At 46.7% G+C, this 19,216-nt stretch overlaps 1 protein-coding gene across 1 annotated transcript in view; it reads left to right on the top strand.

Annotated features, from left to right (window-relative positions):
• The window catches only part of TMIE (transmembrane inner ear), a 630,053-nt gene that overhangs the window by 403,860 nt on the left and 206,977 nt on the right, over positions 1–19,216 (top strand). Inside the window, exon 3 of the mRNA XM_069210961.1 lies at positions 14,364–14,513. Coding sequence (XP_069067062.1) covers positions 14,364–14,513 — 150 coding nt within the window. The remainder of the gene's footprint in view (positions 1–14,363; positions 14,514–19,216) is intronic.

The raw sequence follows: 19,216 nt of genomic DNA, 5'->3' as shown, positions 1-19,216 counted from the left end.
AAAAATAGAGCACAATGTAATAAATAAAACAAGAACAAAACCACAAAAATGGAATCCATAGAACCAAAGATGTGAAGTTTTAAAGAATTTAGTGAAAATGGTGTCAAAAAGCACAAAGCGTTGACTCAGGGTATCTAGTTGCTCTGGACTGGGTCAAAGTCACACTTTCAGGATTAACATGATGGAGTGTGGTTCAGATATAGTCACCAGGTTAGATCTGCTGAAGTTTAACTTCTTATTTTCATGCCAAGAGTCACATTCATGTTGTCGAGGGTCACAAGGAGCAGGGAGAGCGTTGTGGGAGCCAGACGGTGCTGCGGGCGAGAGATGCTGAGGCTTCACATTGGTGATCCACGCAAGTGGGTGATGCTGCAGTGCGAAGTATCAGTGTGCCAGAGGTTCAACACTAATTTGCATTGTGAGCGATGGTGTCTTGGTTGCACCATTGCACCATTTGCAGCTGCGAAGAGTCCAAAAGCTTGATTTCAGTGCCCTTGAGCCACACAAAGGGTCCAGGACCTGAGGGCATCACTTTGGGGTCAGGAACTCACTGCAGCTGGGTCCGGGGGCTAGTACAAGATGTTGAGAACCTTTTATGTCCCTGAGGCTGAGATCAGGAGTCTAGCAGACCATCTCTTGGAGTCACTCTGGGGTCCTGGGTTCAAGATAAAGGTGCAGGTCCAGTTCTTCTTCCCAGGCATGAGGGTGGCAGACAGCAGGTCAGCAAGGTAGTGCAGCAGTTCCTTCAGAGCAGCAGTCCAGTAGATTGGCAATCATTTCAACAGTACAGCAGTCCTTCTTCCTGGAAGAGTATCAACAGGTCCAGAAGTATACTGAAGAGCTGGTGTCTGAAGTCCAATATTTTAGCCAGTCATGCCTTTGAAGTGCAGGGAAACGCTTCTAGAGGTTTCCCTATGAAGTGCCCAGGAATCCTGCCTTTCCTGTCTTGGCTTCAGACTAACTACAGAGGGATATGAAGCCCCTTGTGTGAAGGCATAACACAACCTATTCAGGTGTAAGTGAACTGTTGGGGTTGTACCCAGCAACTCTCTCCTATCCTGCCACTGATGGCCCATCCAGCCACACCTAAGCTCCCTATTGTGTGTGACTTTCTAGGAGGAATACATAATGCCTATCAGCTACACCCTGCCATGTGACCAGAAACAGGCTACAGGCACTAAGTGGCTATGGCAGGAAAATGCCAACTTTCTAAAAGTGGATTTTCCACAACTGTTATTTAAAATGTAACTTCACCATAAGTTAGGATTTTAAATTAGGATTCTAGAGACACCAAACTAGAACTAGCTACATATTCCCATTTGGAAATTACACATAAAAAGTACTGAGGTGTCTTCAATATTATCCTATGGTGGAGGTGGGCCTTGTTGTAGTGAAAAACGAAGTTAAGAGTTTTTGACATCCAAGACTTGTCAAACTTAAAAGTACATGACCTACCTTTCAAATATATTGCACCCTGCCCTCTGGACTGTCAAGGGCATACCCTATGGTTGACTTGTATGTATCAAATAGAAATGTTTGGGCCTGGCAAAAGATTTATTTTGCTAGGTTGAAAGAGCAGCTTAAAACTACACAAACACAGACTGCAGTGGAAAGCCTGAAACATGTTTAAGGGGCTATTCAAGTGTGTGGCACAGTCAGTGCTGCAGGTCCTCTAGTAGAATTTTTTTTTGTCGGGCCCTAGGTACATATAGTGCCACTTTACTAGGGTCTTGCAAGTAAATTAAATATGCTAATTGAGTGTAAACCACGTTTTAAGGGACAACCCACACACTTTAGCACTGGTTAGCAGTGGTAAAGTGAACAGAGTTGTAAGGCCAGAAAAAACAAAGTCAGCTAAAAGTGGAGAATAAAAGTACAATGTTTGGGCATGTCCTTACATGGGGGATGGGTCCAGCACTGTGGCACTGTAACTCTCTCCCCTGCTCTGGTGCATAATATGCTGCCTTGTTCCTTGCACACCGTGTGAACCGCAGCAGAAGGATGTGTGCATGATGTATAGCCTAGGTTTGGCATTAGTAGTGTACTCTTCAGTACAAAATTATATGCCTAAACATAGTTTTAAAAGATTTTCTAACTTAGTATGTGTGGTTTACATTACAGCACATATGCCAAGGGTAAGAAATGGGATTATTATTTGGGGGAGCTGACTGCCCACCTCAATGAATTATCACAAGTCTTGTCAGGGTGAACTGTTAAAGCCCCTGAATTAACCTGAGCTCAACTCTCTGGTGACTAAGGCACAGAGCATACAAGCTTTCTTTAGGATAATGTGTACATTATTTTTGCTGTACCAAAAAAGTAATAAAGCCAAAAAAACAAGTAATGAAAATCCCAAACTGAATTGGAAAAATAGAGAAAAATGTAATGAACAAAATGACAAAATTCCAATAAGGGGAAAGCTAAGTTATGAATTTTAAACATTTAAGTGAAAATAGCACTAAAAAACACAAAGCACCAATGATAGTCAATGGTCTGGGTAGACAGGGACCTAGGCACGATTTGAGGCCAACTGCAATGTAGCCCTGGTCTGACTTTCCAAGTGGATTGGTCTTGGTGAAAGTCTGAAGTCAAAGAGTTCAATAAAGTTTCAAAGTCATAATCCAAAAATGTTCTTATTATTTTTTTGAAGACAATCCGAAATTATAGCTACCACTATGGACCTGCCAGTGAGATACGTGCCATGGGTTTGTTCTTCTAAGTTCTGCATCACATGCTTCTGAGGTTTTTGGATGAAAAGGTTTTAAAGTCCTAAAACCCAAAGGGACTCTGTCGTTGTTTCAGAGATGCTAGAGTGTTGCAGGGTGGCAAATTTGATATTCATCTTGCTTTACTGCACATAGCCCTAAAATGTCATTTGACAGAGAATTTTTAGGTTGGGAAAAGCCTTTGGTTACGTTAAACTTAGGCTTTGAGTGATGTGAGAGTGTAGGTGAGTGCACTATCATAATCACTAGTGTCCTCCTGTAGCTAAAGCTAAAATCGAGTTTAAAGTAGGCACTGTACCATAAACAAACTCAGAGAAAGAAGTATGGTAGCACAAAGGTAAGGTCCGTCACCAACTAGACAGGGGAAACCCAACAATTGTCTTGACATCCTATTCTCTCCCATTCAAGTGTACCAAAGTGTTACATTTATCCAACAGACCTATCAGACAGGATTTGACACTGTGCTGTCAACAGAATGCCCATCAGTCCCCACCCTACATATTCTACGGAGCCCATGAAGTAATTTCTGCCCTTTCAGGTCACCCTATGGTGTGCTCCTTGGAGAAACGTCTCTCACACCTCTTCCTTGGCTGAGCACAGATTGGTAGCATATGGAGGGTTAATGCAAATTATCTTCCGGAACTTTAAAGGGGTTAAAGGTAACTTTTTAAAAGTTACTTCTCGTTGATATTCATTAAAATCTGACTCCACCATTAAATTGAATTTTTGATAACTATTAAAAATTGTTGTTTACTTATTATTCTGGCTGATCGGATTCCGAAGATACAGTAATCTGTACTCTGGTGTTACTCAAAGGATAGCTAGGCTAGCCATGGGGAAAATACATTTTAGGGTCTAATTACTTTAGGGATAAGGCAATTTTCAACAAGTTCCCTTTTAAAAATCATGCACCCTGCCTTGTGGGCACCAAGGCCGACATGGAGATGACATACTAGCGGATATTATACCTGTCAAAAAGGGTTGCACCGCAAGTCTTACAATACAGTAGTCAGGCCACACAAGCAAAAGAGAATTTGTTTGGTGATTTCAGAAAACCTTAGGAATGGATTTGGACTCTACAGAAGAGTGATGTTTATAGCTTGTTTCCAGGAAGAAGAACTGTAACAGAGCTGAATGAGTAGCTTCAAAGTTGGGCTCTAACAGGGTCAAAAATATTCTGAGCAACTCTGATTACTTTATCTGCAGGAATTAGGGGGCTTCCAACATAACCATGTTTGGGAAGCTTGAACTTAGTAAAGAAATGGATAAAAGATTCTTGAAAGTGGAGAATGGTGCAAACAGGTCCTTTATACACTACAGCGGTCAAGCTACACAGGTAGGCCTGTTGATATGTTGGCACTGCCACTATAGTGGATGGCACAATAGGTGCTGCAGTGCACAAGTGGTGTTTAACTTCCAGCCTCTGGGTGCACTTTCTACACCATGTACTAGGGACTTATAGGCAAGCTAAATGTTTGAATCAGTAATAAGTCAATTGATACATATTTGAAGGGGGAGCACAGGTGCTTCACTCCTGGTTACTAGGGGCAAACTGCATAGAGCCCTAGACTCAGCAAAAATAGGGCACAGCAAAAGGAAAAAAGTCTAGGGTGACCAAGCAGAAAAGGCAAGCTTTCTAAACAATTTAGAAACGTTTTGAGGAAGGAAAACTTCTCAAATGTTACACCTGGCCTGAGGAGGCTTACATTTTTGCACAAGCCTTGTCTACCTTTTCAGTCAAAAACCATAGGTTGCTGCATGGGAATGCCCACGTAGTTCCCATGGGATGCTCCCTAGACACAAAGTAATGCAAATCATTGCATAGGCCTTCTTTGTGTTGCTTTAGGGCTACTTTCGAGTTTTCAGCTTTTGAGTCTTTGTACGGTGAAAGCCTAAATAAATCTGGCCCTAGGCCTCTGCTTTTCACTCACGTCAGCTAGATGTATTAGCAGGATGGGGTGAAACAGTGTTGAAAGGTCAAGAGTTCCCGAGTGGTCAAAAAGGCAAGGGATGTAGAACAACTAGTGTCTAAAGTCATGTGCAGGTTGTCCAAGACAGACAATGTTCCTGGACGGGACACAGGCCTGCAGTCGTACTCTTTTAAATGCAAGAAGCCTTCGTGGCACAGCTGATTATATAAAACTGATAAAAAAGAATGTTTGGCATTTTAAGTAACCCTTAGCACTGGATTTGGACTTTACAGAAGAGGGATAGTGATAGGTTATTTCTACGAAGAAGGCAACTTTAATGAGAAGTCCCAAAGCTGTGTTATAAGAGAAGCAAAAATATTCTGAGCAAATGGTAGTACTTTGATGGGGAGGAATTAAGCGGCAATCCAGATTCAACATAACCAAAACATGGAGAGCTTGAACTTGGCAGATAGACGAATAAAATATTCTAGAAAGTGGAGGGCGGTGAAAACATGCCCTTTGACTTGAAGACTTTAGCATATGTGGTACTAATTGATGCTCGGGCATTTTCTAGTTTAGTGTTGAAGAAATTCTGCAGTGACTTAAATAGCTTCTTCGAAACAAGTATGAGACACCATAACTGTTTTCTTTGGTGAGGCCAGCTACATCATTCTCAGTTTTCTTGGAAACATCGGCAAAATTAACTATTTCATTTTAATCAATTTAGATTGAGCTTTCATTATAGTCAATTAGTATGTCTTAAAGACAAACAGGTTAGAGGCCTGCTCGTTTCATCTGGCTTAGTCGTATGTGCGTGGCCTGCATGTGCTGACATGAATCTGATCATGGAGGTGAGGCTCTGGTTTACAGTCATCTTCTCTGATGCTTTTTGTCTTGTTCTCTCTTTGGGTCTTTGCTGATGACTCCCCTTAGAATTTTCGAATACAATATCTCATCCTAATTATTGCGAATTACCTTAGTGGAATCAATGTTACCTGTTCCACAAAAGACTGACCTGTAATAACAAGGTATGTGCAAAAATGCATAATTTCTTTTCATGAAATTTCACATGATTACTTGAAAATTTCATGAGATTACATTTAGGAGTAGAATATAGCTACTGTTCCTTATGATACAGACTGGCCTGATCTGTGGAGCAGTCACAAACACCCATGTAATAATTCAAAGTATATATAAGAATATGAACGCCGAATAGTTGTACATCAAGTAATGAGAAAGTGGTGTGAATGGTACAATAAATAGGTCATTGCAAGTAGAAAACATTTTTTGCATTTTGCATGTAATTGTTGCAGTCCATTCGTATATGTTTATCAAATTCATAGTAGAAAAAGTTGCCACTTACAGATTTCACAATTCACATATTTTAGAAACATTCACATGTTTTACAATGGATACTTTGAAGTTTAAATGATTTGAGATGTTTATCTGTAGGATTGTTTCTTATCTGTGCATCCATCTAATTTCTCATCTGTCTTTTGGGGAAACACATGAAGGACATATTGGGGCCGATTTACAGGAGCATTTATGGAGCAGTAAATAGTACTACACAAGTACGTTTTACATGATTTTATATGCCTTTGTTATTGCCCCCAAACCACCCAATTTCCTATTAATAGTGCAAAAAGGGTACTCTCCTTTCTATTTGTTTTAATTGTATATGACTATACCCTGAATGGGAGGAGCCGAGATGGCGACCGAGTCGGACGCCTAAGTGAAGAGCTCCGACTCGGACCCGGGGAAATGATCCTGTAGGGCGCTCCCGACCGGGAGATCGAATCCCTGAGGAGTGCGCCTGGTCCTGGGGTCGTCCACGGAACCGCGAGACTGAGTGGGCCCGCATAGGAGCGGGGGACGCGCGAGAGTCGGGACGAGTGCGTGGCCATGAGGCTGCGCAATGGCGGCGCCCCGGAGGCTTGAGCCCCTGGAGAAAGAAAAGCAGAGTGCCCCAGAGCGGCGGGGGCGGAGGTAAGGAGCTGGGGGCCCTTGGCAAGGGGGAGGCCTCAGGGAGTGATGCCCAAGCACTGGTGCGGCTTTTCCCCTCGCTGCTGCGTCCCCCCTCCTGTCAATCCGAGAGGATACGAGCCGGCGGACCTCTCTTTAGCGGGGCGGATCCCCCGCGAATTATAAACGAGGGGGCACGGCGGAATGGTGGCACTGCGCCCAGGCGCCGGAGCCGGCCCGGACGCGAAGAAGACATAAAGTGATTGCGAAGGGGACAAAAAGCAAGGCCTCATAGGCGCTCACCCGATCCAAGGGTGCATCGCCCAAACATAGCGGGGATAGCCCCCCCACCGCTTAAAGCAAGGAAACAACTGCCTCTCCCACCCCCCCAGAAGTGCGGGGGCAGTGGGGGAAAAGAAGAAGAGGGGGCAATAACGTGGACTGGTGAAAAACAGCTGAGGGGGCAGATCAACCAGGAGGCTCCCCCCCCACCCCCCCAGCGCCATGGCCCTTGTTAATACTGGCTTCCCCTGCAGGCCTTCCTGCACTACGTCGGTGGGGGCCTGCAGACATGCACGGGGTGGTGTTGGTGGAGGACTATCGCGGGCACCTGGACGCCCCCCGGGGGCTCTACACAGGGTGGGCACCCTGAGGGGGCACCTACACGCACCCCGAGACCGGAGCACCCAACCAGAAGCAACAAGACCCCCCCAATTGCTCTAATCGATCCAGCACAAGTCCCCACAGATAGAACTGATAAAGAGGGCCCACAAGCAGGCCATAGGGGCCTCAACAAGACATTACACATCGGAAGCAGAACTGGTGCTCTTGGCTCGCCCAGTCGCTCTAGAAACGCATAATTAAGCTGCCCCCTGGCTGTGGGAGTTACTCAAAAGGAAAAACAATGGCTGGGAAATCCAAGTCAGCTAAAAATCAAGGACGAACTGTGCCCGGCCCGGCGCCCAATGACCAACAGCAAATCCTAACCTTGCAATCACTGGAGAGCACACTCCAATCCCACTCTATGCAATTCGAAAAAGTGCTTCAAGCAATCATGGACACAAAATCCTCACTAGAACTCAAAATAGACACAGTATCACAAGATCTAAACCTACTCAGAGTGGATCATCGGAACTTGACAGAGAGAGTGAAAACAACGGAGGATACCCTGAGCAAGACGAGCCCTATGGTCTCGGACAACCAGAAACAAATTCAGCGCCTGGACGCAGAGGTGAAGATCCTATGGAGGCGTGCCGAAGAAGCAGAAAGCAGATCCCGGCACAATATTATTTGCTTCGTGGGGTTCCCTGAGCACCCACCAGAACAGAGCTCGGAACTATCCATAGAGCAGTTGCTAATTAAAGAGGTACTGGGCGGGTCCCCCTCGAAGTTCTTCTCTATTGAACGGGTGCACAGAGTCCCGGGAAGACCGCCATTACCGGGTCAACCACGCAGACCATTAATAGCGAGACTCCGAAATTATAGGGACCGAGACCTGATACTGCAGCAAGTCCGCAGCAAAGGCCCATTTCGACACGAGGGCTCAGTGGTCCATGCTTACCCAGACTTCACTCAAGAAGTACAGAAACAACGGAACTCCTACGTGAAAATTAAACAACGACTCCTGGAACACAATATCAAATATGCTCTCCTTTTCCCTGCCAAACTGAGGGTAATCTCAGAAGAACGCACTCATATGTTCACCTCCCCCGAAGACGCCTGGACCTGGATGCACGCTAAAGGCATAGCACAGACTAACGAAGGAGTGAATGAAGAACAGGAATGGCTGACCTCCACATCGAGAAAGCGCAATAAGAGACACCCCAGGGGTCAACCCACGGAGAGACAGGCAGCGGAGGAAAGAGCAAAAGTGTTGAAAGAAACCCCGTTACTAATGCAGAATTCTTTCGAGACATTCAGGTCGGGCCCCCTGACGGGATCGGACTCGGAATCGGCCAGCTCGGACTCCACGATTACAGATGCGCTCAGGGGCCCGGAGGTTACCCCTAGAACTGCAGATGAACTTTGAATGGCAATAACAAGTCGGCTACCTCAGTCCTGATAGGGCAACAAGCGGCTGGGGTACAGAAGGGACCACAGCACGAATCGAACTGCCAGCCATGTTGGCTATAAAGAGTATCTTTTGAACGATTAATCCCTAACTGCTGTGTTAGCTGATTAATAACTGTGGGCAAACGGATTGGGGGGGTAACATATCGGGAGTGCCCACACCTACATATGTACATACTCGCAGACTAGGTCTGAGGAAAGATGTGAGCTCCACACAAGGGGAACATCTGGCACCTAAAATGGCTCCCCCACAGGTATTCGTACGGGTACAGACCTCACCAAATAGTAGAGTGTGGGGTGTTCCAATGCGTGTTAGTAGTTGGTTAAGGGAAATAGTTAGAATGGTGGAGGGGAGTGGGGAGTTAAGGGGTTTGGTATAGGTCAACTCAGTGAACAGGGTACACTACCGCGGATGTCAGTCTTAAACACACACCCAGCGAAATGGGGGGGAGCCCGGAAGGAAGTCGCAATCCGGAAAGTCCATGGTGGAGGTGCACCACACAGCAACACATGTCTCAACATAAGAATGCACATGCACACCAATATGAAATAGTTACGTGGAATGTGAGGGGCATGGGCACGCTGGGCAAGAGAGCGCAAGTGCACACCCGTCTCAGACGTCAGAGGGTTCACATAGCTATCCTACAAGAAACACACTTACTGGAACCTGAGCTACAGGAGATCCGTGGGAAATGGGGCGGGCAGATAATAGGCACAGCTTACTCAGCATTCGCTAGGGGGGTACTGATATGGATAGCAGGCGGCGTCCCGTTTGTCCGAACCTTGTATAAATTAGACACAGGGGGCAGATATGTAATAGTAGAGGGACAGCTAGATGGGAGACACCTAACGTTCATAGGGATTTACGCCCCCAACAACGCACTGGCGGGTTTTCTGGAGACACTCTCCCCGGCACTACTAGTAAACCTTGCAGCCCCGGCCATATGGTGGGGCGATTTCAATAGCTTATCAAATGTAGCACTGGACAGATCAACCCCCCCCAGGAAAGGTATAACAAACAGAAGTGCTAAGAGCCCCCTGCAGATATGGGTGGAAGATATGAGACTTTATGACTTATGGCGCATGCAACACCCCCGACAGAGAGAATACTCATTCTACTCAATACCCCACAAAGTACACACTAGAATAGATATAATCTGGGGTACTGCTGATATATGCACATTGTCGAGCGGGACAGAATACCTGGATAAGACACTATCGGACCACTCACCGCTCAGAATGATATTAAAATGGGGTGGAACTCGATCAGTGATCCCTACATGGCGTTTACAGCCAGAAGCACTCCAAGATCAGGCATACGCAGAGGGACTGGACACGGCGCTGAGGCAGAACTGGGAAATTAACACAGACTCTGCGAGCTCAAGGGTGGCAGAGTGGGAGGCGCATAAGGTGGTATTCAGAGGGTACTGCATGTCATCCACTTGGGGGGTTAGACGTACTCTACACTCGGAGATTAGCAACTTAGAAAAGGAATTGAGAGCACCTGAAACAGCGGTGGCAAGGAAGGAGGCACACTACACCGCATTAAAAGAGGCGCGTATAAAATATAAAGCAACAGATTCTCGCCTCTGTAGGCACGACCACAAATATCATTTGATGCGGCAGCAGTCGGAGGGAGACAGGTCAGGCAGGCTGCTGGCGTGGCTCCTGAAGGGGGACCGACAGCAGTCTTCGATAGGGGCTATAAAACTAGACAACCGCGAGATGGTCTCCACGCAAACAGAGATAAATGGGGAGTTCAGGGAGTACTATATGAACCTCTATGCCAAACGAGCGGCCTGTACACCTACAGAGCTCACATCCTTTCTTGCAGGATCTCAATTAGCACAATTATCTCAGGAAGATGGTGAGAAATTGGAGGCCCCACTGAGTGTAGCGGAATTAAACGTAGCATTAGCACAGATGCCCAAGAATAAGGCGCCGGGAATAGATGGCCTTCCACTAGAATACTACGCGAAATACTCAAATCATTTAAAGCCTCATCGGCTGAAAGTATATGAGGAGGCCTGGAACCACTAGGCATTGCCCCCCATGCAAAGAGAAGGCATGAAAGTGGTCCTGTCCAAGCAGGGGCGGGACCCTACGGACGTTAAATCCTACAGGCCACTCTCACTCTTAAACACTGACTGTAAAATCCTGGGCAAAGTATTGGGTAATAGGTTAGCACCCGTCATCCACACTTTGATACATGACAACCAAAATGGCTTCATCCCCAAACGCAATACCTTTCTAAATATCCGTAGATTGCTGGGAGTGCTGGGGACACTCCACCGGGGGCGCATGAGGAAATGGTGCTTTCACTGGACATTGAGAAGGCATTTGACACGCTGGGGTGGGACTTCTTATTTGCCACTATGCGGAAAATGGGAATCGGCCTTAAATATATACAATGGGTGCAGACACTGTACTCCAATCCACAAGCACGCGTGAAAACGGGGAGAGTTGTATCTGACAGCATCCCGATTGCTAGAGGCACCAGACAGGGGTGCCCCCTGTCCCCCTTGCTATTCGCAATAGCAATGGAACCATTGGCGACCCGCCTGCGGATAATGGAGGACAGCTGGGGTATACTCAGGAATGGGGCGAATCATATAATATCTTTATATGCAGATGACGCCTTAATATACTTGCGGAAGGGAAGTGAGACGATTCCATTAGTAATTTCACTCCTGACCGAATTCGGAGAGATATCCGGACTGGTAGTGAATTGGGAAAAATTGTGCGTGTTCCCCTTGTCCGTACGGCCACTGTCAAGTAGAGAAACATCCCGATTGGGCACCTGAAATGGTGCTTTGACTCATTCAAATACCTGGGGATGTAAATATATCACAGACCAGAGGACCTTAGAGATGGAAATTTGGGGAGAGCACTGGCCTCCATAAAAGGGTTGTTACGTTTCTGGAGTAAACTACCGCTATCACCGATGGGGAGAGTGGTGATAGCAAACATGCTGATATTACCTAGGCTTCTATACTACTTTGCGGCACTGCCGCTTTTGATCCCCAGGAGCTTCTTCTGAGACCTGAACGGAGCTTTGTTGCAACTTATATGGGCGGGGGCAGAGCACGCGTCGCACTCACTACACTGCAGCGCCCAGTGACTGCGGGCGGTCTGGGTGCCCCTAATTTTGAACGCTACTATGCGGCTGCACAGCTACAGTGGATACTGAGCTGGATGCATAGGCCCATGTTTGCGGAATCGGCATGGGCACTGACGAGTTTGCGTGGCGCACCCTTGGTCGCTTGGCTGGCAACCAGGTCTCCGAAGGGGGCGACCGACAAACCACTTATGCTAGTGGAGCATGCATGCTGGAAGAGATATATCCAAAACGGCCGCAGCACGCTCCCCTACTCGCCTCTTGTCAGTTGGGTGTGAGCCCTGGCTGGGAAAGAGGAGAAAGAAAATGCTTGTTAGTGGCCTGGACAGAGGCGGGCATAGAGGCGGTAGGTGACTGCTTCGAAGAAGGGAAATTAATGTCTTTTGAATCGATACGGGACCTCACCTCAGTAAATCCTGGGCAGTTCATGACATACTATGCCATATGCCACTCCATCAAGAAGATGTGGTTGGCGGGAGAACCAAGAACCAGTGATCTCCCCAGCACTGCACCACATGCTGCAATACGACAGCCAATCGAAGGTCCTGTCGAATCTATACAAAACTCTGAATAAATACCCCACACCCAACCTGGAAAATGCACGGGTACGGTGGAACGATGTTCTTCCAACCCAAATCTCACAAGAGGAATGGCCGAACGTTCTACACCACACACAGGGGGTATAGAGGAACCCCAGATTTCACTACATGCAATTTAATTATACATGTCAAACGTATCTCTCACCAGCCAAGATTAAACAAATGCTCCCCAGCTCGGACACAACCTGCCCAAGATGTCAGGCCCCGCTGGCACAGTTTTACCACATGGTTTGGGAATGTGCCCAGGTGCACAGGGAATGGAGCGGGATAGTTGAGAGGGTATCGGAGTTGACGGGGTTGGTGCTCACAGCAGACCCTAAGTCCTGCTTGCTGGGTCTGAGACAGAGAGATAAGAAACATAAGCATCTACACAACTTCACAGACCTAGCATACGTGATGTACAAAAGACTGATAGCGATGAACTGGAAATCGGCTACTGCTCCAGATCTAAAAACCTGGCACAGCATGACACTGAGATGGGCTAGCGCAGAATTAATGGTACTGTGGAAATCAGCCGGGGAGGGCCAACAGCATACTGGTAGTGTGGTCTGGGAAACTTTAATAAGCAGACTAGAAGCTAAAAGCGATGAGAAACCACCATGAACCGGAACATGTAGCGACCCTAAGACAAACATTATTTTACCTAACAGATCCCCATACTTCGAGTAGGCCTGACAAGTAAAATTCTATAGCCAGAGGACGCCCCCACTCCAACCTCCTCCACTACAAGTAACCTACAGTGATTATTGGATCTAGGGCCCCACACAGGAACACAAGTTAATGGAACCCAGATACCAGAAATTGCCACTAAACTGGGTCTCCCCCACTATAGCAAATAACCACAAAACCCAATAAATGAACATAACCAACCCGGGGCACACAAGTCTATTAAATACACATGGTAAAAGTGATCATCTAGAAACTGTGGGGGTGATTCTGATTCTGGCGGGCGGCGGAGGCCGCCCGCCAGAATTCCGCCCCCATTATACCGCTCCGCGGTCAGAAGACCGCAGAGGGTATTATGAGTTTTTCCCTGGGCTGGCGGGCGGTCTCCAAAAGACCGCCCGCCAGCCCAGGGAAAAACTCCCTTCCCACGAGGATGCCGGCTCGTAATCAAGCCGGCGGAGTGGGAAGGTGCGACGGGTGCAGTGGCACCCGTCGCGTATTTCAGTGTCTGCAAGGCAGACACTGAAATACTTTGCGGGGCCCTCTTACGGGGGCCCCTGCCGTGCCCATGCCATTGGCATGGGCACGGCAGGGGCCCCCAGGGGCCCCGCGACCCCCCATACCGCCATCCTGTTCATGGCGGCTTTCCCGCCATGAACAGGATGGCGGTAGGGGGGGTCAGAATCCTCATGGCGGCGGAGCGCGCTCCGCCGCCATGAAGGATTCCCCCGAGCAGCGGTAAGTCGGCGGGAGCCCGCCGACTTGCCGCTTCTGACCTCGGCTGAACCGCCGCGGTCAGAATGCTCGTGGGAGCACCGCCAGCCTGTTGGCGGTGCTCCCGTGGTCGGTGGCCCTGGCGGCCACCGGCCGCCAGGGTCAGAATGACCCCCTGTATTTGAAAACCCTTTCAGCATAATGACGAGACCTTAGTTAAGTTTTATTGTTAATCTGTGTGATAATAGTGTAATAGATCTACCATATCCTGAAACTGTAAATGTTAAATATTGGTAATGGATCTAATGTGAAAATGCAATAAAAATATTTTAAAAAAACACAAAAAAATGAATATACCCTGAATATACTCATCTAATTCCCATTTTAGAAGCTGTGTGGCCACTTTACAAAGACATGTAAGAGTACGTAAATTAGCTATATAGAAGCACTGCTTTACATTCTCCAAAATGCCTTTGTGATTGGTCCTCCCATCTTTGAATATTAAACATTTTGCCTTCTCATTCATATATTTGTCTCCAATTCTAAATCTCTCTCTCAGTGTGAAAGTGCCCTCAGTGATTGATTGTTTTTTTTTCAGTTATCACATTATGTTGCATCTTCAAGTGCCGAATTCCGCGAACCAAAAAAGAGATCGAGGCACGCTACGCACAAAGGCAGGCAGGGAAGGAGTATGCTGACAAGCTTGAAACTGTGCCACCGCTTAATGAGCTCACGGAAATTCCTGGAGGTATTGTATTCCTTTGAGTCTATTGCAAGATTGTGAGTGTAATCCAGTGCTTAATTTGTAAAACAAAAATAAGTGTGGGGGCCAAACGTTTTGCTCTAAGCTGTGGCCAACGCTTTTGAATATCAGAGTGCTAAATACCAAGCATGCCTCCTCAATCTACTACAAGGCACTCCTTGTCCATTTATCCCGCTCTTTCAGGTTTCTGCTTTTTACTTTGTCATGATTTTACAGTACTTCTCTTCTGCCATTTTTAAACTTTGTAGGGCCTGATTACGACCTTGGCAGATGGGATTCTCCCTCACAAACGTGACGGATATCCATCCCGCCGTTTTACAAGTTCCATAGGATATAATGGAGCTTGTAATATGTGGGCGGGATATCCGTCACGTTTGTGAGGGGGTATCCCTTCCGCCTAGGTCCTAATCAGGCCCTGTGTGTTTTTACATCCCTTGCTGTGGGTCAAAGTCTGATAAGGAGAAATAAGTGCTCCCTAAAAATGAGTGCCAGTGGGTTCCACATGCAACAACAGGCACAAATTGAGCACTGACATAATTTTTTACAATTAGTATGGTCTGGTGATAAGTGCTTTTCAAGACTCCCATGGACTCGAGCCCAGATTTACTGAATGTCCCTGTGCATGCTTTCCTTGTATGGCAAAAAATGGTGCAGCAGGAAATTTACAAAAAACATTCATCCACATGAAAAAATGATACTTTTCTGCAACACTAAAAGTGCGCCACTGTGAAAAGGCGACCAAATGCATACCTCACTTGCACATTTCTATGCAATGCTAACTGGCAAGGAGTATGTCACATAAAATTTATAATTTCACAGAAATCACCTGCAAGAAAAACTAATTTTTCACCCCATGCAGCATCCGAATTTGCTGCTTTTTGCAAATAGAAAAGCATGATACAACACTATATATAAAGACTGGACTGCTGATGCTGTCATCCTATACAAAGGTGGTCAAACGAGGCTGCACTGCTCGACAGTCAAGCTTGCTTCATTGGGATTTTCTAATGGAACCCACTACTCGTGCAATGTGTAACTCTTTTTAGGATAAATTAATGCATTTCCCTTTTGCTTGCACCCGTTTGATGTAGGCATTCGTATTTGATGCAAAGTCCGTTCTGGCTACCTTAGTAGATTGAGCTTTCCATCACTCTAGGGGTCTTCTTACCTAGCAACAGAAGCGCCCAAACTCTTAACTTACTGGTATATTTTCCTCGGCATTGTTATTTTCTGTCAGAAAAACCTGGCACATAGAAACCAAAAGTGACATTAACCTATATGTGCACCTAATCTTAACGTTCCTCTACAAAACATTTTTTTTTGTTATTGGGGCCCAGAGAAACATTGAATGGACACATTCAATGGTATAATTTTTCTGAGATTTTGACAACATAAAGTGCATGAGGTGATGTAGAGATATTTTTGTAAATCTGTTTATGTGAAGAATATATTTTTCTAAACGTTCATTCCAGAAACGTCTGATAAAATGTATGCACATTTAAACAGAGAGGGTAATTTTTGATTAGTAGTATCCAGCTGGGTAAAAGCACTGATAGCCTGCATAATAAGCTTTATCACATTGCTTGTTAAAAAAAATCTTTTGAATAGCTAAGGCTTATGTTCGCTCCAGTAGATCCTGCTGAGGCCAGACACGGTCCAAACACTAATTTTGCAGCGCTCAAAAATAAATTTCACATGCCTTTACTATTGTAACATCTTTATCATTACATTTTCTGTTGAGGTCCTGCCCATTTTAATTTGCTCATGTCTTTGGGCCCCGTTTATATTTTTTGACCGTGCCGACAATCCGTTGTTGTGGTGAAGGCAGCACAGCCCACTTGCGGCTATGCCCTAAAATTTAAACAAGCCTGTCCTGGTTCTGACTGGGCACACAGGGAAACTACTCTGAGGGAAAAATAACATGTGGCGACAGGGCAACCAAGCATAGAGGGCTCGCCATCGTTTATATGATCCCCGAAACAGTGCTTAATTTGTAAATAAAAACGTGCTGGTGCTCACAGCGCTCCTCTTGAAAAAGCAGCTGCTGCAACTAAATTTGCGAGCACGGAATACTGAGGCAGCGTAATCCTGAAGTCATCTCAGGCCTTTTCAATCTATGTACAGCCTCTCCCTGCCTTTCATCTCACTCTAGCAGCTTTCTGCTTTCTCACATGGTGATGCTTTTACGTTTTTCCATTCCTCCGACTTTCACGTATGTGTCTTCTGCTCGCAGCAAATGCTTGAGGCAGAAGAATAAGCACCTTCCCTCAAAAATAAGTGCCTGTGCTCAGCACCGGAAACAACAAGCACAAATTGAGCACTGCCCCGAAAGCAGATCCTTTAGGCGAAGATCAATTTCCAGGTATTACACAAACAGTGTCCTCTAGGCACCGGGAGCTGTCTTCGGGACACACATACATTGACACTCATGTCTAGTGTAAAAGGTCATTTATTTAGGACAGGATTTAACATAAACATCAACAACTTTGAACTGTATGAAATCCCTCTTGCCCATCTTTAACTTAAAAGCTTCCTTATGCCCTTCCTTCTCTTCCAATAGCTCTCTTCAAATCCCCTCCCCTAGACACTCCCCTATTCCTTTCATGCCCTCCTTGTTTGTAAACAATCCACCCCCCCATTCTGATCCTTCACCTCATTTTTCCCCTTGGAAGGGGGGGACAAGCCCGCATCTGGCTCTCCTCCTCCCCCATTTCCTGCCAACCCTTGTGAACCGCACCTGTCCTAACTGACGTCAAAACCTTTCCCTGCCTACTTAATCATGCCCTTCCCCTAACAACCCTTTCACTGCTGCCTTCCTTCTCTACAGGGCGGGTGGGTGGTCAAAACACCTTTCTCCCTCTATGATCGGCCTGGAAAGAGGCCGTCCCCACCCCTCCACCCCCTTTTAACCTAATCCTAAAAACCCACCCCTACTTACCTGTCCACCAATCCTGGCGCACCCGCGCCTCTTCCTGCTGTCCCGAAAAGACCCGCGGAGAGACAAGAGCGAGTCTCTCTCTCCGCGGGCCCCCCCCATCGGGACACACATACATTGACACTCATGTCTAGTGTAAAAGGTCATTTATTTAGGACAGGATTTAACATAAACATCAACAACTTTGAACTGTATGAAATCCCTCTTGCCCAACTTTAACTTAAAAGCTTCCTTATGCCCTTCCTTCTCTTCCAATAGCTCTCTTCAAATCCCCTCCCCTAGACACTCCCCTATTCCTTTCATGCTCTCCTTGTTTGTAAACAATCCACCCCCCCATTATGATCCTTCACCTCATTTTTCCCCTTGGAAGGGGGGGACAAGCCCGCATCTGGCTCTCCCCCTCCCCCATTTCCTGCCACCCAGGAAAACCCATGTGGCGTTTTGCTGCCCCACCCGGCAAACCCCTGTTTGCCGCACTGATTTTCCTTATTATTCCCTGATCCACAGATTCTGCACCCATAAGTTCTCTAGCATCAACCTAAAACCTATCAAATAATACGCATTTCCCAATTGCGATAAGTGCACTCCATCATCCCTGAACAATGTCCCCTCTTGTTCCTTAATATCCTCGTGCCTCAGCACCTTAATCCCTTGGGCCCAGCAAAATACCCTCATTGCCCTATTCAACTTTTTCCGAGCCCGTTCAATGGCTCCGTGATTGATTGCCCCTCTCCATACCCGTCTGGGTACAAACTCCATCCATACCAGACATGTCCCGCACAGTTTCCGCTTCAATAGTTCCAAATCCTTCTGCATAAATTGTATCAATGTGAGCCCTGATTGCCTCACCAAATCATTTTCCCCCAAGTGTATCAGCAACAAATCCGGGCATCCCCACTGCGGCAAGTTCCCTGTGATAAATGGGAGTAAACTCCCCCACCTCATTCCGCTCTTTCCCCACCAACGCACTTCGTGGTGTCTGCTGGGCAGTCCCATTGATCTGCCGTAGATTTGTTTTTCAGCGAATTTTGCCACCCAATGTACGAATGAATGGCTGACCAGCCAAGTCACTGTCTTATCGTTCCGCGGTCCGGCCACGCATCCTGCAAAGAAAAAACACTATAACAACTGTGATACACATCTAAAACCCCCCTCCCCCAACCTGGGTTTCGTTAGGGTCTAACATAAAGCTCGCAGCATCTGGATTTCCATCTACCTATTGCTTTAATCATAGCCCTGTCCCAACCTAAATGAGCTGCTGCTGTTGCTGCCCCGATCCTAAAGGAATGCGTTCCAAAATCCCCTGCTTGCCGACCAGTCCGACCCAAAGCCATCCTCAAAACCTGCAACAACTGATAGCTAGTGAGTTTCTTGCCTGAAGCATGCACGAACACCCCAGTTTCCCCAGCCCTTCCCCACTTCTGTTTGCAAATCATCCATTCTTTCACTAGGCATGCTAGTGTGTCACCTCCTTCTTCCAACCATACCCACTTCCCTTTTCCTAACTGGTCCGTCTTGGACTTCCTGAGCCATATGCCGAACCTCCCCTGATGCATGCAGACCTCCCTCTCCTTCATACCGCACTCCCTGCCTATGCCCAACAATTCAGATACCCTAAATGCCCCGAAAAACATCCAGTCCATGCACAACCTGAACAGTCCTACTTTGTGCTCATCCGTGCAACATACTGGCAAAACATGCAACAGTTCTTTCAGTATCCCAAAAGTAATGGGCTCTCTTGCCTTACTACCCG

This window comes from Pleurodeles waltl, chromosome 10, assembly GCF_031143425.1.
Source record: "Pleurodeles waltl isolate 20211129_DDA chromosome 10, aPleWal1.hap1.20221129, whole genome shotgun sequence".
Classification (NCBI taxonomy): Eukaryota; Metazoa; Chordata; class Amphibia; order Caudata; family Salamandridae; genus Pleurodeles; species Pleurodeles waltl.
The sequence above is the reverse complement of the archived record's forward strand: the minus strand, read 5'-3'. Positions and strand labels throughout refer to the sequence as shown.